Raw genomic sequence first — 17,839 nt, forward strand, 5'->3', positions numbered from 1 at the left:
GTAAGGGCCTGCTTCCTTGCACGTATCCCGGCTTCGGCATAGGATGCTAAGTGTCATGGGCACAGCTTTCTTCTGGAAATTGAGGACAGTTTCCCGAATCCAAGGGCGGCCTTGCTGGGCAGGCTCTCATTCTGGCTGCATATTCAGAGCCGGGGCTCTTTGGGGCCCGGGGGGGTTGCTGTTGTGTGGGTGCTCTCTGGGTCCTGCGCTGCCCCGATCCCTGTGCAGCCGCCTTTCCTCACTTTGCACTAAAATCCTGATGTGAGTGACAGGGTCCTGCCTGGTGAGCCCTTTACTCTTCTCCCCTCTTCTTTCAGTGGTTGAGGTGGCCATTGTGTCCTCAAAACCTGGCCTTGGAGTTCAGCGGCCATCACTGTTAGTAGCTCCTCCCACCTACTGTCCCTGGGAGCCTCTGGCTGACACTGGACTTTAGAAGAGCGCTTGGCTTGACAACCCTGGGATTGGAGACGGGTGGAGTGGCTCATGTGTCTTTGCAGGTCAGGGTTTCCGTGGGTCATACAAAGTATGTGAACTATTCCATTCCGTCCCGTGAACTTTATTAGCATTAAAGAAATTTCTTGATCAGCAGACTTTCCTTACCACCCCCCCCCCACCCCCCAGTACAGAGCACCATGTGTACTGGGAGCACAAGAATGAACAAGATCATCTGAGGCCTCTTACTGGTAAGCCGTCCAGTCACTTTGACAGATTGGACAGCCACATGCCGGCTCAGGACGGTCCAGACCCCACCAGCGTCGTTCGGGAAGAAGCCGCTCTGTGCACAGAGCTGTGGGGATGGGAAAGAAGGAACCCATTTTCTGAAGAACAATGTGAGCACAGACTTCCACGTATTCTCATGTAATCTCATATCCGCTTTCTAACCATTTTACAGATGCAGACACTGGCTCAGAAAAGTCACTGGGTGGCTTACCCAAGGTCACATTAGCTAAGATTCATATACAGGACCGTTTGACTTCAAACCCATCTTTGTAGTAAAACAAAAAGGAAAACGTCATTTCAGGCTTTAAGGGGCATCCAGAACAAGGATGAGGGGAAAAGCCACACAGTCTGGACAAGCCGAGTACAAGTCTGAGGTGTCCGGCGAGCCAGTTTCCAGAAGAGAGAGCAGCACCAACCTGGACTCCTGTCCCCAGAATGGGGTGTGGGCTGTTGCCTGAGGAGAGGCCAGGCTCAGGCCGGCCGGGTGACAGGAGAGTCTTCCTGCCAGCACAGCTTGAGCACAAGAGTGGGGAATCCTGTGTCTGCAGCACTGGGGGGCTCCACACCCAGACCCAGCAGAGCACCCCTGCGTTGTCCTGTTGGGGCTGAGAGGGACAGACCAGACCAAGAGGTTCGGTTCCAACAGAAACAGGAATTCATAGCCGCAGGCACCACTGGAAGCAGGGTGGGACCAGGTGTAGCTCGATCGGCTCCTGGGTCCTGCCCTGCTAATGTTAACCCTTCCAGGCTTCCCGGACCCTGATCCTGACAAGTTCTCCCTCAGGAGCCCAGAGAACTTTGTTGGTTGGAAAAGAGAGTCACTTACAGAACACTTCTCCTTTCTAGAGCTTCAATTCCCCTTCCAAGGTTTTGAAACACGTCGAGAGATTATTTTCCCAAGTACCTGGGAATCTGTCTCAGATTCCCACAGAACTCCGAGAGCCTGGTCCTCAGGTAGAAGTGGGGTTTGCTGCCAAGCAGCGCACACAATTGTACTCAGTTGCTAAGTGGTGGGAGGTGTTCTGCCGTGTTCCTTTCTTTGGCTCTCCTAATCATAACACAGCTCTAAGCTGAATAAACTTCTTTCCCCTACAACCAGAAATGAGATCTTAGTACCTCGGGAAATAAATGAAGCTATCAGCACTTTAAACCAAATGTCCCTGTCTAAGGTTCCACATCCATCGAGAGAAACCACCTCATAGGCTCCATATGCATGTCATTAACTATAAAAAGTTAAAAAAAAAAAATTTTCTGGTATTCTTCCCTCCTGAGATACTTAAGCAATTTGATCTATTTTTTTTTTAAGTTCACATTGCTCTAAGCATGTTCCAAGCCCTGTTCTAGCACTTTACAAATACTAACATTCTTTTTTTACTTTTACTTTTGGATGAACCTTTTAGATAAAACCCTCTGTTAAAAAAAAAAAAAAAAGTGTGACCTAATGTGTTCCCTTATTACCATTGCAAAGTCATTTTCCCCAACTCTTCACTGTCTACACTTGTGAAGAAGAAAATCTCAAAATAGGCATTCCCCTTGGAGCCCGGCTACTTTCGTCCTATTCCCACCTGTTACCAGTAATGAGCTGGCAGCTTCGGGCTTTAGCTGAAAGGGTGGAATTGGGAGTTCCCAGTGTAACACTGGTAGGCGTCTGTAACTCTGTAATGACATCCCTTAGTTGGGGGGTGTGGAGCAGACAACCAATGCCAGGAGAAGGGAGTGCAGGGGGCAGGGGAAGCCTAACTGCACAGCAGCATCTGGGAGAGATGGGGGATGGGAGCCATCGCACCATCAGGGAAGCCAATTAGGACGTTGCTGCACTAAATGCAGATGACGGATGAAAGAGGTCTGGACTAGGAGGCAGGAAGGGATGTTAGGAAATGGGAAAATACTAAGGATACGAAAGTCTAAAAAAAAATGACTCCATGGCATGGGACCTTGAGTTTGGGAGAATGAGGGCTGAGGAAGTTGGGAGAGTCCGTCTGGGATAGGGAAGGACGAATTGTGTTTGGGCATGATACTTTTTAGCTGCTGGGGGACATATATGGAGATCTCATGTAGATAATGGAGCTAGGGAGTTGAGGTAACATGGAACGAGATAAATATGTGATTACGTAAGGGACATTATTCACTAATACATCCTAAGCACCAAGAAAATTATCGAGCCCATAGCAGGGGCTCAGTAAACATTTGTTAACTGAATCATTAACATCAAGTAACTGAAGGAGGTGCCTGGGTGGCCCTGTTGGTTAAGTGTCTGCCTTTGGCTTGGGTCCGGAGCCCAGATCCCGCTCAGCGGGGAGTCTGCTCCTCTGCCCCTCCCCCTTGCTCTTGTGCTCTCATGAGCTCTCTCTCCCTTGCTCTCACAAATAATAAATAAAACAATGAAAAATAAATAAAGATAATCAAAACTCTTCAAACATGTACCTCAGTACCAGTTCACCAAGAGAATGAGAGCAACGAGAAATGAGCAGAATCTCAGAAAGGCGGGGGAGGGGATCTCCAAAGAAAGACATCCGGGGTCCCAGATTTGTAGGTGTGTGAGATCTGGGACAAGGTGTCAGGAGCTGAGATCCTGCAGCAGGTCAAAGAGAATGAAGTCTGAGGCGGGGACTTGGTTACGGTAGTTACTCTGATGCTTTGTGGCTATAAGGTGGACACCACATTTCATGGGCTTCGTGAGGGACCGGTGGTCTAGAAGCTGAGGTCATTTGCCAAGAGGCAAGGAAAAAATTGGGTGTGGCATTAAGACCAGAGAGAGTCCTGAAAAGGCTGAGAAAGCTGTGAGGAATCCTCAGGAGAATAATAAAAGGGTCACCGAGTGGGGCTCTATGGGGAGATAGACAACATGATCTTGTGGTAGGGGTGGGCAAACAATGCCTGGGGCAGGACCAGGGGATAGGCGGATAGGCGTGTCACCCATCATGCGGGACTCCGGCAATATCAATTACTTCCTCCTAGAGAAGCACCTGGTTAGCTACCACAAAATGCTGCTGCAGATTTGCCCTGCTGAGTCAGCTTGTGAAGCACTGGCTCCTTGGCCTACGGGCGGGAGCCTGGGGACCAAGATGGCACCTTACTCGGGTACCTGGCTGGCTCAGTTGGTAGAGCATGCGACTCTTGATCTCAGAACTGTAAGTTCGAGCTCCATGTTGGGTGTAGAGATCACTTAAAATCGCAAAGACAAAGATGGCACTTGGGAAGCCTGGGTGGCTCATTCAGTTGGGCATCTGCCTTCAGCTCAGGTCATGATCCCAGGGTGCTGGGGTCGAGTCTCATTTCAGGCTCCTTGCTCCATGGGGAGCCTGCTTCTCCCTCTGCCTGCTGCTCCCCCTGCCTGTGCTCTCTCTCTGACAAATAAATAAATAAAATCTTTTAAAAAATGGTACTTTATAGGCTTTGCATGACCCCACTCCCATTCTTTTACCATCTTTTCATCCATTCATTCCTTCACCAATAGTCATTACTGAGTATCTACTAAGTGCCAGGCAAACATGAGGAAAGCAGTGCTTTCTTCCCTCCAGGAGCATGCGATTTGCAGAACAATCTCACCCCATCCCTGTGCTTCCCAGAAGTCCTGTGTGACCGAGTCCTGAACCGAACTCTCCTCCCGTGCAGCAGGTGGGCAGGGCAGAGGGGAACAGGGAGGCAATCTCTGAGCCAAGGAAAAGCAAGTTTGCTAGTGTAGGGCCTGAAACCTGCTTGTTTTGGTGAGCTCTGTCTTTTTGTTCCTGGGTTTGGTTCCATTTTGTTTCTCCTTAGGCATTTGGCTCCAGTCCTCTTAAAATTTATGGTCTGTCTCGTTTGAGCCAAAGAGAACAAGGGAGTGGAATTGAATGTTCAGACTATTCGGGTCAGAGAGAAAGGCAGTGATCCCTGGGACCAGGTGCACAGCACCAAACCAGAGAGCAAAACTCAGAAGGGGTGCCCCTGGAGGTCCCCTACTCAGCACTTTCCTGCTCTATTCTGGGAAGCTTTTGTTTCCCTTTAAGAATGGAAACCGTCCTGTACAAGGAACCTACAGCTCCCCCTAGAAGCATAGTACAAAGCTGGGGTGGGAGATGGCGCTGATGGCTGCACTTTCCTTCTCTCCCATCCGGAGGCACCACTTGGAAATTGACCAGAAAGTCTCCCACAGGGAGTGGAAGTTCTGGTGCAGGAGGGCAGGAGGGGAATAGCCCATGAGTGGCCCTGAGATGTACCCTTCCTGGGGTGCCACAATGGTGGCACCACACTGGGGCCGAGTGTAGAGGGTCAGCCCTGACAAGGAGGAGACCCTCTGAGTGAGCTTCTCCAGGCCCAGAGAGGGCTGCTCCTGGGGCTGCAGGATGCGGTAAGCCAGAGAACGGGGAGCCGGGCTGGGGCAGAGAGTGGACGGGGAGTGGAGGATGAGAGAGAGAGGGGCATAGGCTCTGGCCACCCTGGGCCCCCTCTTCCTGCGCCTTCTCACCGCCAACTTTCTCCCACTGGACCTAGCTACAGGGCCCACTTTGTAGGACCATTTGTGAGTGCCTCAGACTCTGCTCCACTGCCCAGCACCCCTTGGAATGTGCTGGCCAGGTGGGGATGGGATGGCCCTGATGCTCAAAGCAGGGATGGAGAGGCCCTGGGAACGCCCAAGTTGGGGACAAAGAGTCCTTCAGGTACAAAGGGAACTCCCTAAATGCAGCTCTCCCCAGGGCTGTTGGAATTTGTCTGGAACAGGGCCAGGGCTCTTCCCACCCAGCCTCCGTCAAGAGCCATCCTCTGGAGCCTCCGGCCGCCTCTGCTGCTATCACGGCGTGGGCCTCAGGGGGGCGCTGCTTCCCCTCGGATGCGCCGGCGGGGCCCGGCTCCCAGCCCACTGAAGTTCCTGAGAAGTCCCCAGGGTCACCAGAGGGAGGAGGACACCAATTTATCACGCTTCCTCCTGGCCCCAGACAGGCTGTTCCCCCAGTCCGCAGGATCTTCTAGTCTCGCGCCTGGACCCGGAGGTGCAGCCCCGCCCCGGCCTGCTGGCCCCAGGTGAGCCCCGCAGCAAGGCGGGGCGGGGCCTGCCCTTCTGCCAGGATGTCCCCACGCCCCCTCCCCGTAGCCACACACCCCGCTTCTGGCTTTTCCCTCTGCTCCCTGTCTCACGTCTCCCTCGAACACTCCGACGACTGCCCTCTCCGCGTGACCGGCCTGTCCCCTCCTCCCCCCTGTCCACCCCATCTTTCTCTGGTCCCTGTCTGCCCCACAGGCGGCCCTCCCCGCTCCCATCCCCTGGTTAACCAGCTGTGTAAGGAGCTGCCAGGACTGGGCTGATGGATGTGTCCGTCCCCTGCTTTGCTCTCAGCTCTGGCCTTCCCTGCCGTCCCCTCCCCGCCAGCCCTTTTTCCTCACCTCACCCTCCACCACATATTTTATCATTTGGGAAGGGCACCGAGAGGAAAGGACCTTCTGGATAAGCAAGTGGTGGTGGGTTGGGGCGATAATGGGGGGAAGCGGCCGCTCCAGCAGATAAGGATTTCCTGAACTCCCGGGAGAGCGCTCTGTGAATGAGGGAGAATGCTCCTGATCCTTCGGTCCTCCCAGTCCCTGACTGAGCAAAGCCTGAAGGCGCGAGATGGGTGGAAAGAGTGGGTGGTGTGTACACAGGCTGGGGGTTTTGAGCAGCCAGAATGGAGTCTGCATCTCAACCTTGATGGTGATTAGCTGCATGACCTTGGGCATGCCTCAGTTTCTCCATCTGTAAAGTGCAGGTAAAACCGTCTAGGGCGCCTTGCACCAGTGTAAGCTCAGTAAATGTGGACCCCTGTCCCTATTGGGTGCTGGGTCACCCTGTTCCCCTGAAAGCTCTCCCCTGCGTCCTGGATTCTGCCCAAGAGAACTTATTCCCGCATGCCCTCTATGTACCAGGCACATTCACACCCACAGTGCTATGTAATCCTTCTTTTTATAATTAGGAAAACAGGAAGGCAGAAAGGTTAAAATGACCGGTGTATTAATAGAAGGCCACGGCAGAACCAAGAAGCCTGAGTCCAAGCCCCAGGTCCTGCCATGCCAGTGACGACATTGCTGAAAAAGCCGAGCAAAGGTTTACTGAGAAATTCAACTGGGCAGGAGCTTCCAAGAGGCCTGAGTGGGAGTAAGAACCGTGGCTCTGCTCCTGCCCCTGTCCCTTGCTGGGTCACCTTGGGCAAGTCCTTTTCCTTCTCTGAACTTTAGCTTCCACTTCCTCATCTTGCCAGGGTGTGGGGCAGAGATGGACGGCATCCTCTGTGAAGTCTCATTCCGCCCTGAACCCCGTTTTCCTCTCCCCTGCAAAGGGACCCAACACTGCCATAAAGAGCGGGGGCTGCAGCTTCAGGCTGGTCATAGGGTGAGAAATCTCATCCTCATTTTCCCCACCCTGCCCTTCCTCCCTCTTCCCAACCCCCAACTGGTCTTTGCTTGGGGCCGATAATCAATGAGTCGTAAAATGAGAAAGTATCAGGAACTAGCAAAGCATGGAGAGCAGCTGGGGCAGCCTCAGCGGCACCGGCACCGACTGTGATGGACTGCCAGCCCTTCACCTCAGCCCAGCCTCCCACGCCTGACTCAGGCCGGCTGGCCAGCCAGCCAGCCAGCCAGCCGAGACTCACCCAGCCTTGGCGGGAGGGGGAGACCAGAGTGGGGGAGACCAGCTAGAGACCAGAGTAGGGAGGCCTATTTTCAGCTTCACCTTACACAGAGCCATGAAATCTATGTGTAATTGACCTGGGAAGCTGCATCCAGGATGCATGCTTGAATCCTAAAAGCAGGTTACATGATCTCAACCTATAAAGCGATCCCATTTATGTTATACAGAACTGTTTGTACATTTATAAAAATATGGGCAGAGAGACTCCAAACTATGAATAGCAGTTACTTCTGGGAGCAGTAGAATAGACAAAACACTCACTTTCTACTTTATATACTTTTCCTTTGTTGGACTCTTAAAGCAAGCATATATTGCTTTTATAATAATTTTTAAAAGATCATCTTATGATAAAGATTCTTCCGTCATGCAGAGGAAAGCCTTGTAGTAGTATGCACGGACTAGTGAATATGCTCATGTCTTTGCTTCGGTCTGGAATTATATACGTCTAGGATGGTCATGCCCGTGAACTCGGCTGATCCAAAGCACTAGCTCTAAAATCAAAAAGAGTCTGATTTCTTGAAAGAGAAAATCTACAATTCCTTAAGTTTAAGGGATTCCTGAATAATAACAATAATCCCTTAAGTCTGGCTTATAAAGACTAAATCTGTCAAAATATATGATTCTTAAAGGCAAAGGGGGAATAATGTGGCAAAAGAGGTCCTTGGTGTCCACAGCCCAAAACTGGCCTCGGGGTTGCTGCTGTCAGCCAGGGTGGGGAGGCTCCCCCTGACACCTGACACAGCTTGGGAACCAGGCCCACGGCAGCATGTAGTACAAGCACTCTCCCCCAATGGGACTAAGCCCGAGGCCACGATGGCCTGCAGTAGTCTTTAGGAATGACTCTCCAGGATCCCTTGGCTCCTTACCTTCCAACTTTCTCCTGCAACCAAGCCCAGAGCACGTGGGGGCTCTCCCTGAGCCAGAGACCCAAGGCGTGGAGTAGGGGAAGGTAATAAAGGGACTGGTGGGGTTTGGCCCACATGGGCATGGATATTTGAGGGTAGAGAGGGTGGAGGGGCTGGGTAGAAGGTAGGAGGGCTGTGGAAGTTCACTCTGGCTGCATGACCCTCCTTTCCCCTCCTGACAAGTCAGTACAGGGACTGAAAGCTGACATGAACACAAGTTTATTGGTGGAGCTGCGGCGGAGTCCTCCCCCTCTAGCCGAGGGCACAGCACCAACAGAGGGATGGACAGATAGACCCCCCAAAAAGGACACATGGATGGTGCAGACTCAGAGAGACTATAGCACAGCCACATAGGCACAGAGACACACAGGCCACAGCACCAAGAAACACACACACACACTGAGACAAAACCACAGGGCTAGAACACACAGACAAAGTGCGGGCTTTGGGGCTCCTGCATAGACAGAGCGAGGGCCACGTGGGGAGGGGGCCCCTGCTGACCTCCCCCAGGCATAGGCACACCAACAGCACACAGACAGGCAGATGCCCCCAGCCAGACAGCCAACCTGCCACACAGACAAATGAACTGCATGGAAAGGACGCTTGTGCTCCCCAAACCATAGGGAGGGGGGACCAAGGGACTTCTACAAACCCCCACGGATTGATTCCCATTCAGCCCGCCCCCTGCCCGCCCCCCCCCACTTTGGTCTTGCCCACCAGGGCTGGGGGCTAGGGAGCGGGCAGGTGGAAGGAGGAAGAGAGGAAGGGGTACGCCCGGCTCTGTCCCTTCTGCTGAGAGAAGGGAGGCAGGTACTGAGAGTCCGGGCCTGAGCCAGGGCCTGGCAGTGGGGCGAGGGCGGGGCCTCGGCTCAGGCTTGGGGGGGCTCCCGGCAGCGCAGGCACTGGGCCATCTCAGGCTGGTACCGCTCAACCTGCAGGGTACAGCTGGAGAACCCGAACCGGGAGTGGAGCTGTGACGCGGCTTCAGCCAGGACAGCTTCAGGGTCGGCCGTGGAGTCTGTGGGAGAGTGATAAGAGGCAGCAGGTTCCCAGGGGAGTCGGGAGCCCGGCAGGGGCCAAGATAAGGACGGGCGCAGGGGGACCCCAGGGCTTGCACACCATTAAAACCAGGCTTGCTCAAGGAGCTTTCTTTTCTCTCTGTATTGTATGAACAGCATAAAAATGCCAAAGAAAAGGCTGGAGAGACTCACTCAACCAGGCCACCCCGCTAACATGCCAAACTATTCTTATTTTTCTATTCTCTTCTGCTCTTTGACTGTCCATGGACAGCTGTACGTGTCAGCAGCCACAGCACCCAAGTCTCCAAGACAATCCAGATGTTAACTATTTTCTCCCATTGTCCCTCTAGAGTTACCCTCCACTATCCCACAAAGTATAATATTTTTGGCATCAAAATTGCATGTCTCTGATTGCTTCTTGCATCTGGAAGAAACTCAAAAATCCTTTGTCAGCTTGTGAGTCACCGTATATATTTTTAATAGTTGAATCATAATGTAGATATAATTTTACATTCAGCTTTTTTCTCTTAGCATTATACCATCAACATTTTCCCTAGTTGCCACACAGAGCTCATCATCATCAGTCTGAACAGTTCCGTGATACCCCACGGTCACCCCTTACCTAACTGTGCCCCGTGACTAGACCACCTGGTACTAGTGGTCTTTTAAAGGGTTGTTGGCTCTCTGCACTACTTCAGAGAGGGCGAACCCCCACCCCAACACCCTGTCCAGGGTGCTTTGTCTCCAGCATGCACACATGTGTGAGAGAGAGAGCAAGAAAGAGAGCTGGCATGGCAATCCCAGCAGTTCAGACTCTCTTTCTAGGTTTGGAAGAGGGAGCCGGGCTGGGGCAGTCAGGGGCGGGGCGGGGGGGACCAGGAGGTGGTATATTTCTAGGAGGGAACTGGCTAGGGCCAGTGTGGACTCACCAATGGCCAGGTGTGCAGAGGCAACGTGGTAAGTAAGCGTAAGGGACCACAGGTGCAGCTCATGAGTTGCCCGGACTCCCGGCACGGACAACAGCGTGTCCCGCACGGGCTCAAACCCCACACTTCTGGGGGAACCTGCAAGCAGCGCCGGCCACGCCTTATTGCCAAGGCCACTCCAGCGCAGAGGTGGCCCCTCTCCAGACTCTACCTCCCTCACCCTGTATCCGCTCAGCGTCAACCCCCACAATTCACCCTGGGCCTGAATCCTCCTCCCAGCAATAGACCCAGGACCCAGGCCTTCTCCCGACACTCTCTTGAGAGAAGAGACGAGGCCCAGAGCTGGAGTGAGGTCAGAGAGGGCCCCAGGTGGGGAGCGGTGGCATCTGATTTACCTTCCATGAGGACACGGAGGACATCTCGGAGGGTGGGAGCCGTGGATCCAAGGGCACAGATGGAGAAGAGGAAGGTGCTGATGGGGTCAGCTGCCTTGTACTGAGGCTAGAGAGAGAGAGACTTCCAAGCCCAGGAAACAGGAATCCTCCAGGGGAAGACCTAGGGGTGTCTTGGACAAACAGGACCTGAGAGGCCCCTGAGAGCCCTGCTAAGGGGAAAGGGACCATGCCCCGAGAGCCAGGAGTTCTGGGGAGCTGGGGAGGGGGAGGGAGACCAAAGGGGCAAGGAGGGGGGCAGGGTGCGGAGCTGGGGGATGAAGGCTGGGGCAGGCCTGCGCGCACAGTACCTTGAAGTAGATGAGGACAGAGGCGGCCAGGACCCCAAGGCTCTGCAGGAGGTCCCCCAGCACATGCACAAAGGCTGCCCGGACGCTCGTGTTTCCCAAGGGCAGGGGCTCCCCCGGCCCTTCCTCCAGCGGTGCATATTCTGCCCCCCTAGACCCATGGCTGTGGGGGGGCCCGGCCTGGTGCAGCACAAAGGCCATTCTGAGGGGGAAGCAGAGCAGCTCAGCCCAACTGACCTGTTCCCGGCCTCTCTGCCCTCTTGCCGAGTCTCTCCACCTCACCTCCCTGGGAGCCCTTTCTCCACCTGTTACCTCCCTACTTTCCCAGCCCCAGGAGGAAGACAGCATTGGCTGAGGGACACAGATCAAGCAGGCTGGGGGGGAAAACACCGTACTTGGTGCTAGAGACATGCCTTCAGATCCTGCCACGGTGACTTACACCTGAGCAAGTCCCCTGGCCACCTCCTGGGTCCTGTGTCCTTAACTGTACACTAGGGCCGATACTGTCTACCTCATTGGGGGGGGGGGGGCTCAAATGAGACACTGCTGATGACAGGCTGCAGCAAAGTGGCCCCAGGAAATGTCTGCTGGCTCTGGATTCCAGGTCTTTCTCCCGTCTGTCCTCAGGCAGCCCTAGGGTAGCTGACAGGGGAGAACTGTGTGTGCCTGTTGTGTGCCTTTCGGGGCGTGGAGAGAGCCAGCTCTCCCCCTACCCCCGGAGGAGCACCCCTCGCCCTGAGGCCCCCAGAGCACCGCTCCCTACGGGGACGTACAGCAGGTTGGCACAGACAGCGATGCTGGCGGTCAGCAGCATGGCGCCCCCCTCGATGTGGTAGTCGCTGTGCAGCAGGCGGATGAAGGCCAGGTACAGGAGGATACCGGTGACCATCCAGAGGGAGACCACAGAGGCCAAGGCTCCCAGAGTCTCTGCAGAGGGAGACGAGCTATCAGAGACCTGCCCGGGACCCTGGGAGGTACCTTCTGGTGAGAGGAGAGGCTCACGGGGCCATGCGGGGCCTTACCTGAGCGGTGCCAGCCAAAGGTCATGGTGCGGGTGGCTGGCCGGGTAGAGAGCCAGAGGGAGAAGAGGCTGCCTATCATGCTGCCCACATCGGCCAGCAGGTGGGCTGCGTCGGTCATAATGGCCAGGCTGTGAGCCAGATACCCCCCTGCAAGGGTAAAGCAGGGCACAGTCTGGGTCTGGTTAGGAAGTAGCGGGCACTGTGGCAGCGTGTGGAGAAGCAGGGAAGGAGACCAGGGGGACCCGTGCCCCAAAGCGAGTGTGGTGGCATCCCAAAACGATGGGATTACAGGAGGGGCGATTATCGGCTTCTTTTCACTCATCCACATTTTCTAGATTTTCTATAAGGACACATTTTACTATCAAGAAAATGGGACTTTTGAAAGACTAGCTAATGCTGAGAAGCCAGCCCTAGCCCTCGGCCCCAGCCCTGGGCTTGAAGGTGCCATCGCCCACCCTCTCCCACGTCCTGAGTCCTGGGCACCCACGCGCCCACTGCCACCACCCCACTCTCCTCATCTCCCCCTGCCCCACCCCTCCAGGAACCTTGCTGGGGCTCTGGGTGGAGAGTGGCTTGGGCAGGGGTTAGGCGGGTGGGGTTGACGGAGCCACTCGCTGACTTACCGACCACCTCCCCAGCCATGAAGACGCAGCACACGGCACAGGCGGCGCCCAGCTGCTTCTGCGCCTGCAGCCTCTCTGGGGTGAGCCCGGGCTGCGGCAGGGGGTCCCGGTGGCAGTGGTGGAAGGGCATCTCCACAGGTTTGGGTTCCTCAGGGAGGGGCTCCGAGGTCTCTGTGAAGAGACTGCAGCGGGGCAGCACCATTCAGCCTGGGGCTTGGCCGTGGGCTCACCTGTTCCTCACTCCCACGTCCCCAGTCCTGCTAGATGGGCTTCATCAGCTGTGGCCCGACACTTGCTCTGTCCATTCCAAGCCCTGGCCAAACTTGGGAGCCTCGGGGACAGAAGGCCACGTGAGAGATGGGGCCAAACACCTCAGATTCCAGACTCCTTCTCCTTTCATACACAGAGCCATGAAACTCCACAGCTCGGAAGCACCATAGAGATGGTGTAGTCTGATGCTTTTTACAGAAATTACAAGTATGAGGCTCAGAGAGGACATATGGAGGCTGCACAGCTAGTTCATGGTAGAGAGTAGACGCCACCATAATGCATGGATAGGCACCAGAAAGAATACAAAATGGCAGGATCTTGCTGAGCTCTGGGATCTTCTGGTGAGCAAGACAAAGGTGTACCTAAGTGCTGTGATATGTAGCAGGAGAGTAGCTATTGCCATAAAACAAAATGCTCTCAGGGCTCGGAGGATAGAATAGATGAATTGCAGTGAAATCAGGGAAACTGAAGGGGGTCTGGAAGCAGAGGGTTCGGGTAAAGACGGGGTGAACATGCTAGGCAGAGGATGAAGGGAAGGTGGTGTCAAAGGGTGAGCACGGGATCCTGGCCTTAGTGTCTCCCTCCCAGATCCATCTTCCTGTGCCTCCATTCCAGATCCTTCCCCTATCCTATCTAGACATGCTGTTGAAACGTGGCCATTTAAGAGAGGAGTGGAATGTTGGGACCCAAAAGGCAGGGGTCCCAGATCCCAGAGCTGGGGTTGTCACGGGGAGGATGAAGCGCCGACTGCATGGCTGGGGAGGTAGTGGTAGGAGCAGTGGATTTGGAGGCTGCCTCATGTTCGCTGGACCCTGGGCCGATTGTAAGTACCCAGCGGAGGCCACTTTAACTGTATGGTACCGTAAGCCTCCTTCAATACATGAGTGGGGCTGGAGCCTCACCTGGGATGCCAGAGACTGAGCTCAGGCTGAGTTTTAGGCTCATGCTGGCCCCATTCCTACCCCCACGACTACCAACCTGAACCCCGGCAAAGCCGGAACCTCCCATAGAACAAAGAAAGGACCTAAATAGAAAATACAGTCTTAGAAATACTCATGGAAGTGTGACAAGAATACCCATGAGTGAAAAATCGAAGGCTCCAGATAGAAACGTGGTCACAGCAGTAAATTGAGGAGGGAGGCCTGGAGCCTTCTGGCTGAGAAAAGCTCTGCCAAGTGGGTGAATTGAGGTGTGAGGGAGGTGGGGGCACATTTGGTGCCTGCAGGGAAGATTCGAGTGCTGGCAGGTAGATTTAATTCTTGGAATGTTCTTCCAAGACTTAGAATCTCAATGTGTATGATGATGAGATGCTGGGTGTGTTTGCCGAGGAGACAGGGAGACGAGGGTGGCTTTGAAACCCATCCTCATTCTTCAATGAGGTATACACATAGTTGGGTGCTTGGGACTCAGGTGGCAGGCAGGGTGCACATAGTGAAACCTGGACAGAGGTGTCACAAATGACTTACTAGGCAAGGAGAGGCTGGGGCTGGGAGGATTATGAATGAGGGACTTTGGAGCACCAGGGAGGGAGTGACCACCTGGGATGGGGGTGAGGACAACTTCACAGAGGAAGAGATGTTTAACATGAGACCTAGGTGAAGAAGGGGGCTCTAGACACATGAGATGTCAATGACAAGATAAGTGGCTAGGCATTTTAAGTGTCAGGAGCCAGGGCAAGGGCTGAGGAGGAAAGTGAGGGCTCAAAGGAACACCAAAGGAGATATACTGATTGATTTCACATATCTTTCCCAAGCCCTGAGATGACCTTGCTGATGTATATTAGTCTGGAGAGGGAGAGGAGAGGAGATGGAAGGGTCCAGAATAGACCAGGCCACAAATTCCATGCACCAGATTTCAAAGGAGGGGCAGGTAGGTTAGGGAAGAGCCTCTTTCAGAAAATACTGCAGGATTTGGTGACTAATGGTCATATGAGACCGAAAATGAGCCGGGAGTCAGAGATGCGGGTCTGGATAGCAAGCAGAGGCTGCGTGGCTTTGGGGCAATGGGCAAGATGCCTTTTTTTTTTTTTACAAGGAACAGAGTAGCCAGTCATCAAGGTAGCCAGGCATCAACAGGCTGCTCCCTTTTGTCCTGCATGAATTGGGCACTAAAGAAGGCTCATTGTTGGGGTGCCTGGCTGGCTCAGTTGGTGGAGCATGGGACTCTTAATCTCAGGGTCATGAGTTCAAGCTCCACATTGGGCTTGGAGTCTACTTTAAAAAAACAAAAAACAAAACAAACATTTTTTAAAAAGCCTCATTGTTGGTGCCGGTGGGTGTGTATGTGGGTGGGGGGCTACATGTTGTTTAGAGAGAAGGAAAGGCAGTTTTCTCTCCCTGGCCTCTGAAACCCCAACAAACAAGTAATATTGAGCGGGTAGAGGTGAAGTGTGGGGAGGGGACCAGGACCTGAAGCAGAGTCAAAAGGATATGTGAAGAGAGCCAGGGCCTGGGCTGGAGCCTCCACAGCAGCCCACGTCTGCAGTCCCCGGCAGGAAGGAGTCAGACGGGAAGTCTGTCCTCCCTTCTGTTCATCCACTCCCCCACCCACCCAGGTTTACGGCCCCCATCCAGGGAAAGAGCGAGAGAGGCACCACATCATCAGAGACAAAGGGAAAGGTGCTCGGAGGGAAACAAAACGATTGGGAGAAATGAAGAAAGAGAAAAAGCCAGGGAGCCTGTCAAATTTCCGAGACAAACGGACGGTCAGCCAACAGACAAAATGGCCAGCGGAGGTGGCCAGGATGGGCCTGGCGCGGCCGCTCCGAGGGACCCTGCGGGCGCCGGGCGCGGGAGGCCGGCGGGACGCGGAGGAGGTTCTCCGGCCGCCCCCGGCCCGCTGTCCCCGCCGCTCTGCGCGCCTCATTTCACACCTCGCCGCCCCCGGCCCCGTCTGTGCGGAGCCGGGAATACCCCCTGCCGCCCAGACCGCACCTGCTCCTTCCCTGCCACCCCCTCGCTTCCCAGCGGCCGCCGCCCCCCAGGGGCCCGGAAGAACCGCCGCGGAGCCCGGGTCCATCTTCGGCCCGGGTGCGCACAGCTGGCGGTGGCTGGAGGGGGCGCCCCGAGCCCGCGCGCACAGAGGGAAGGGCCAGGGGCCTGTAGCGGGGGCTCCGAAGCCTGGGCGCCGAGATGCTCCCACCGCCAGGGCGCCGAAGCAATGCGGACTTCGGGGCACCAGGCGTGGTTTCCGGCCCGACGGAGGGGCAGTTGCTCGCGGGGAAGTCGGATGCGGCGAGGGCGGCAGAGGGGTCCGGAGGCTTGGGGGACAGGCCGGGGAGCCGTGTTGCGGGACCGAGAAAAAGAGCGTGGTCGGGAGGAGGCATAGCGGACTGCTGGGAGGGTCGGGGTCGGTTCTGGCTGTGTGGCCGGAAAGGACAGAGCCGGGCGCCGCGAAGCCGCGGGACTTTCGGGGCGTTGGGGCGGCCAGCCGGGGACACGCCAGGGGAGACAACGAAATGGACGGATGGCATGAGGGTGGCGCCCCCGAGCTGAGGACCAGCCCAGGTCTGTCCTACCTCTTCAAGCGCAAGCCGCCACCGGCGCTGCCGCGGTCCCGGGGGCTCACCAGGCGAGTGGTCTCCGATCCCCCCGTGGCAGGAGAGGGCTCCATGTCACCGCGGCCCCAACCGTCTAGGCCCCACCGTGTAAGGGAGAGGCGGGGCCGGCCCTGCACCAAGTCCGAGCGGCCAGCCGACCCCCGGACTCCCCGCAGGGCCGCGGGGCCACCAGAGTAGAGGGAACTGCAGCGACTGTGTCGCGGGGAGTCCGAACTGCAGATCCCGCGGCCTTTGGAGCCCCGCCCCGCGTGGGGAGAGCTCCCCAAGCCCCGCCTCCAGGCTCTCGGGTCTCTCCCCCACGCCTAAGCACCGCCCCTAGAGCCCCGCCCCCGTAGCCAAAGCCCCATTTCCCAGTGCAGAGCCAGGTGTGGGCGACGGGAGCCCTCTGCGCCCCCGCAGGGTTCTAGAGAATGCTAAATTTCCATAGCCCCGCCCCCACCCAAGTCCCGCCCGCCGGTTCCAAGCCAAGCTTCTCAAGGCTTGGCACCCCCCCCACAACCTTCCCCCAGGGAACACCTCCCTTTGCAAGCCTGCAGGCGGGGATGAGGGGGGGTGTCGTCCAGCCCCCCACAAGGAGGCAGAATCAAGTGTGGGTCCATTACCTAGCTCGAGAGAGCCAGAAAGAGTGTGGGGTGAGCAGTGACACATCCGGGAGAACTCCAGGGACTCTGGCCAGAAACCCCTCTGTGGAGGATGTGGGGTCGGAATTTGCATGCGGAATCTGCTGCCAAGCACTGTGCCGCTCATTATCATTTATTTTTATAGAGACTTCGGGTGACAAAAGCTTCCTGTTCTCCTCCAATTCATTACTATCCCTATTTTTCGGATGAGTAAACTGAGTTCCAGAGGAAGAAGCATCTAGGGTCATGTAGCCGGTGAATAAAACGCTGGGACTGGAACCCCATCCTCTTCCCCTCTCCAGTTCAGGGCACCGCACTGGCGACTGAAGAGAGCGCGCGCCGCAGTCTTGCCACTCACAGGCCGGGGCAACGGGAGGAGGAAGGAGCGATGCCACATCTCTGGTCATAAGCCCACTGTTCTTGGAGGGAAGCGGCCGCTTGCCAGCACGTGACTCTTTACCTCCGAACCTCTAGCACCTGGCTGGGCCTTTACCTCATTTTGCCGCTTTTAACTAAAGCCCAGGGGAAGGAGTGACTGAGCCTCAGCCCCTCAAACCTTCACATGCCCAATGCTCTCTGGCCCTCACTCCTGCCGCCACTATAGAATGAAATGGGGGTGGGGATTGCATTGTGCCCTCCAAGTTGTGACACTCTGAAGAGAAGGGTCTGGAAGAGGAGGGAGAGAAGTGAGCTTGGATAGGGAAGCGTGGTGGGTGGGAGCGGTTGGTGAGTCCAGCAGAGAAACCCATCCACGGGCACACTTCCTGAAGAACACACTGGGCATCCTTCATTTGGG

General features: G+C 55.6%; 1 protein-coding gene across 1 annotated transcript; it reads right to left on the bottom strand.

The window, feature by feature from the left end:
• Positions 1 to 8,474: 8,474 nt before the first annotated feature.
• On the bottom strand, positions 8,475 to 16,671 carry SLC30A3 (solute carrier family 30 member 3). The gene is made up of 8 exons (XM_047744817.1): positions 16,382 to 16,671; positions 12,595 to 12,776; positions 11,972 to 12,118; positions 11,723 to 11,876; positions 10,953 to 11,151; positions 10,606 to 10,711; positions 10,214 to 10,348; positions 8,475 to 9,283 (listed from the first exon to the last, which is right to left on the bottom strand). The coding sequence occupies exons 1-8, from the start codon at positions 16,474 to 16,476 to the stop codon at positions 9,135 to 9,137; spliced, it is 1,167 nt and encodes a 388-aa protein (XP_047600773.1). The 5' UTR covers positions 16,477 to 16,671; the 3' UTR covers positions 8,475 to 9,134.
• Positions 16,672 to 17,839: the final 1,168 nt, after the last annotated feature.

Source organism: Lutra lutra, chromosome 9 (assembly GCF_902655055.1).
Source record: "Lutra lutra chromosome 9, mLutLut1.2, whole genome shotgun sequence".
Lineage (NCBI taxonomy): Eukaryota > Metazoa > Chordata > Mammalia > Carnivora > Mustelidae > Lutra > Lutra lutra.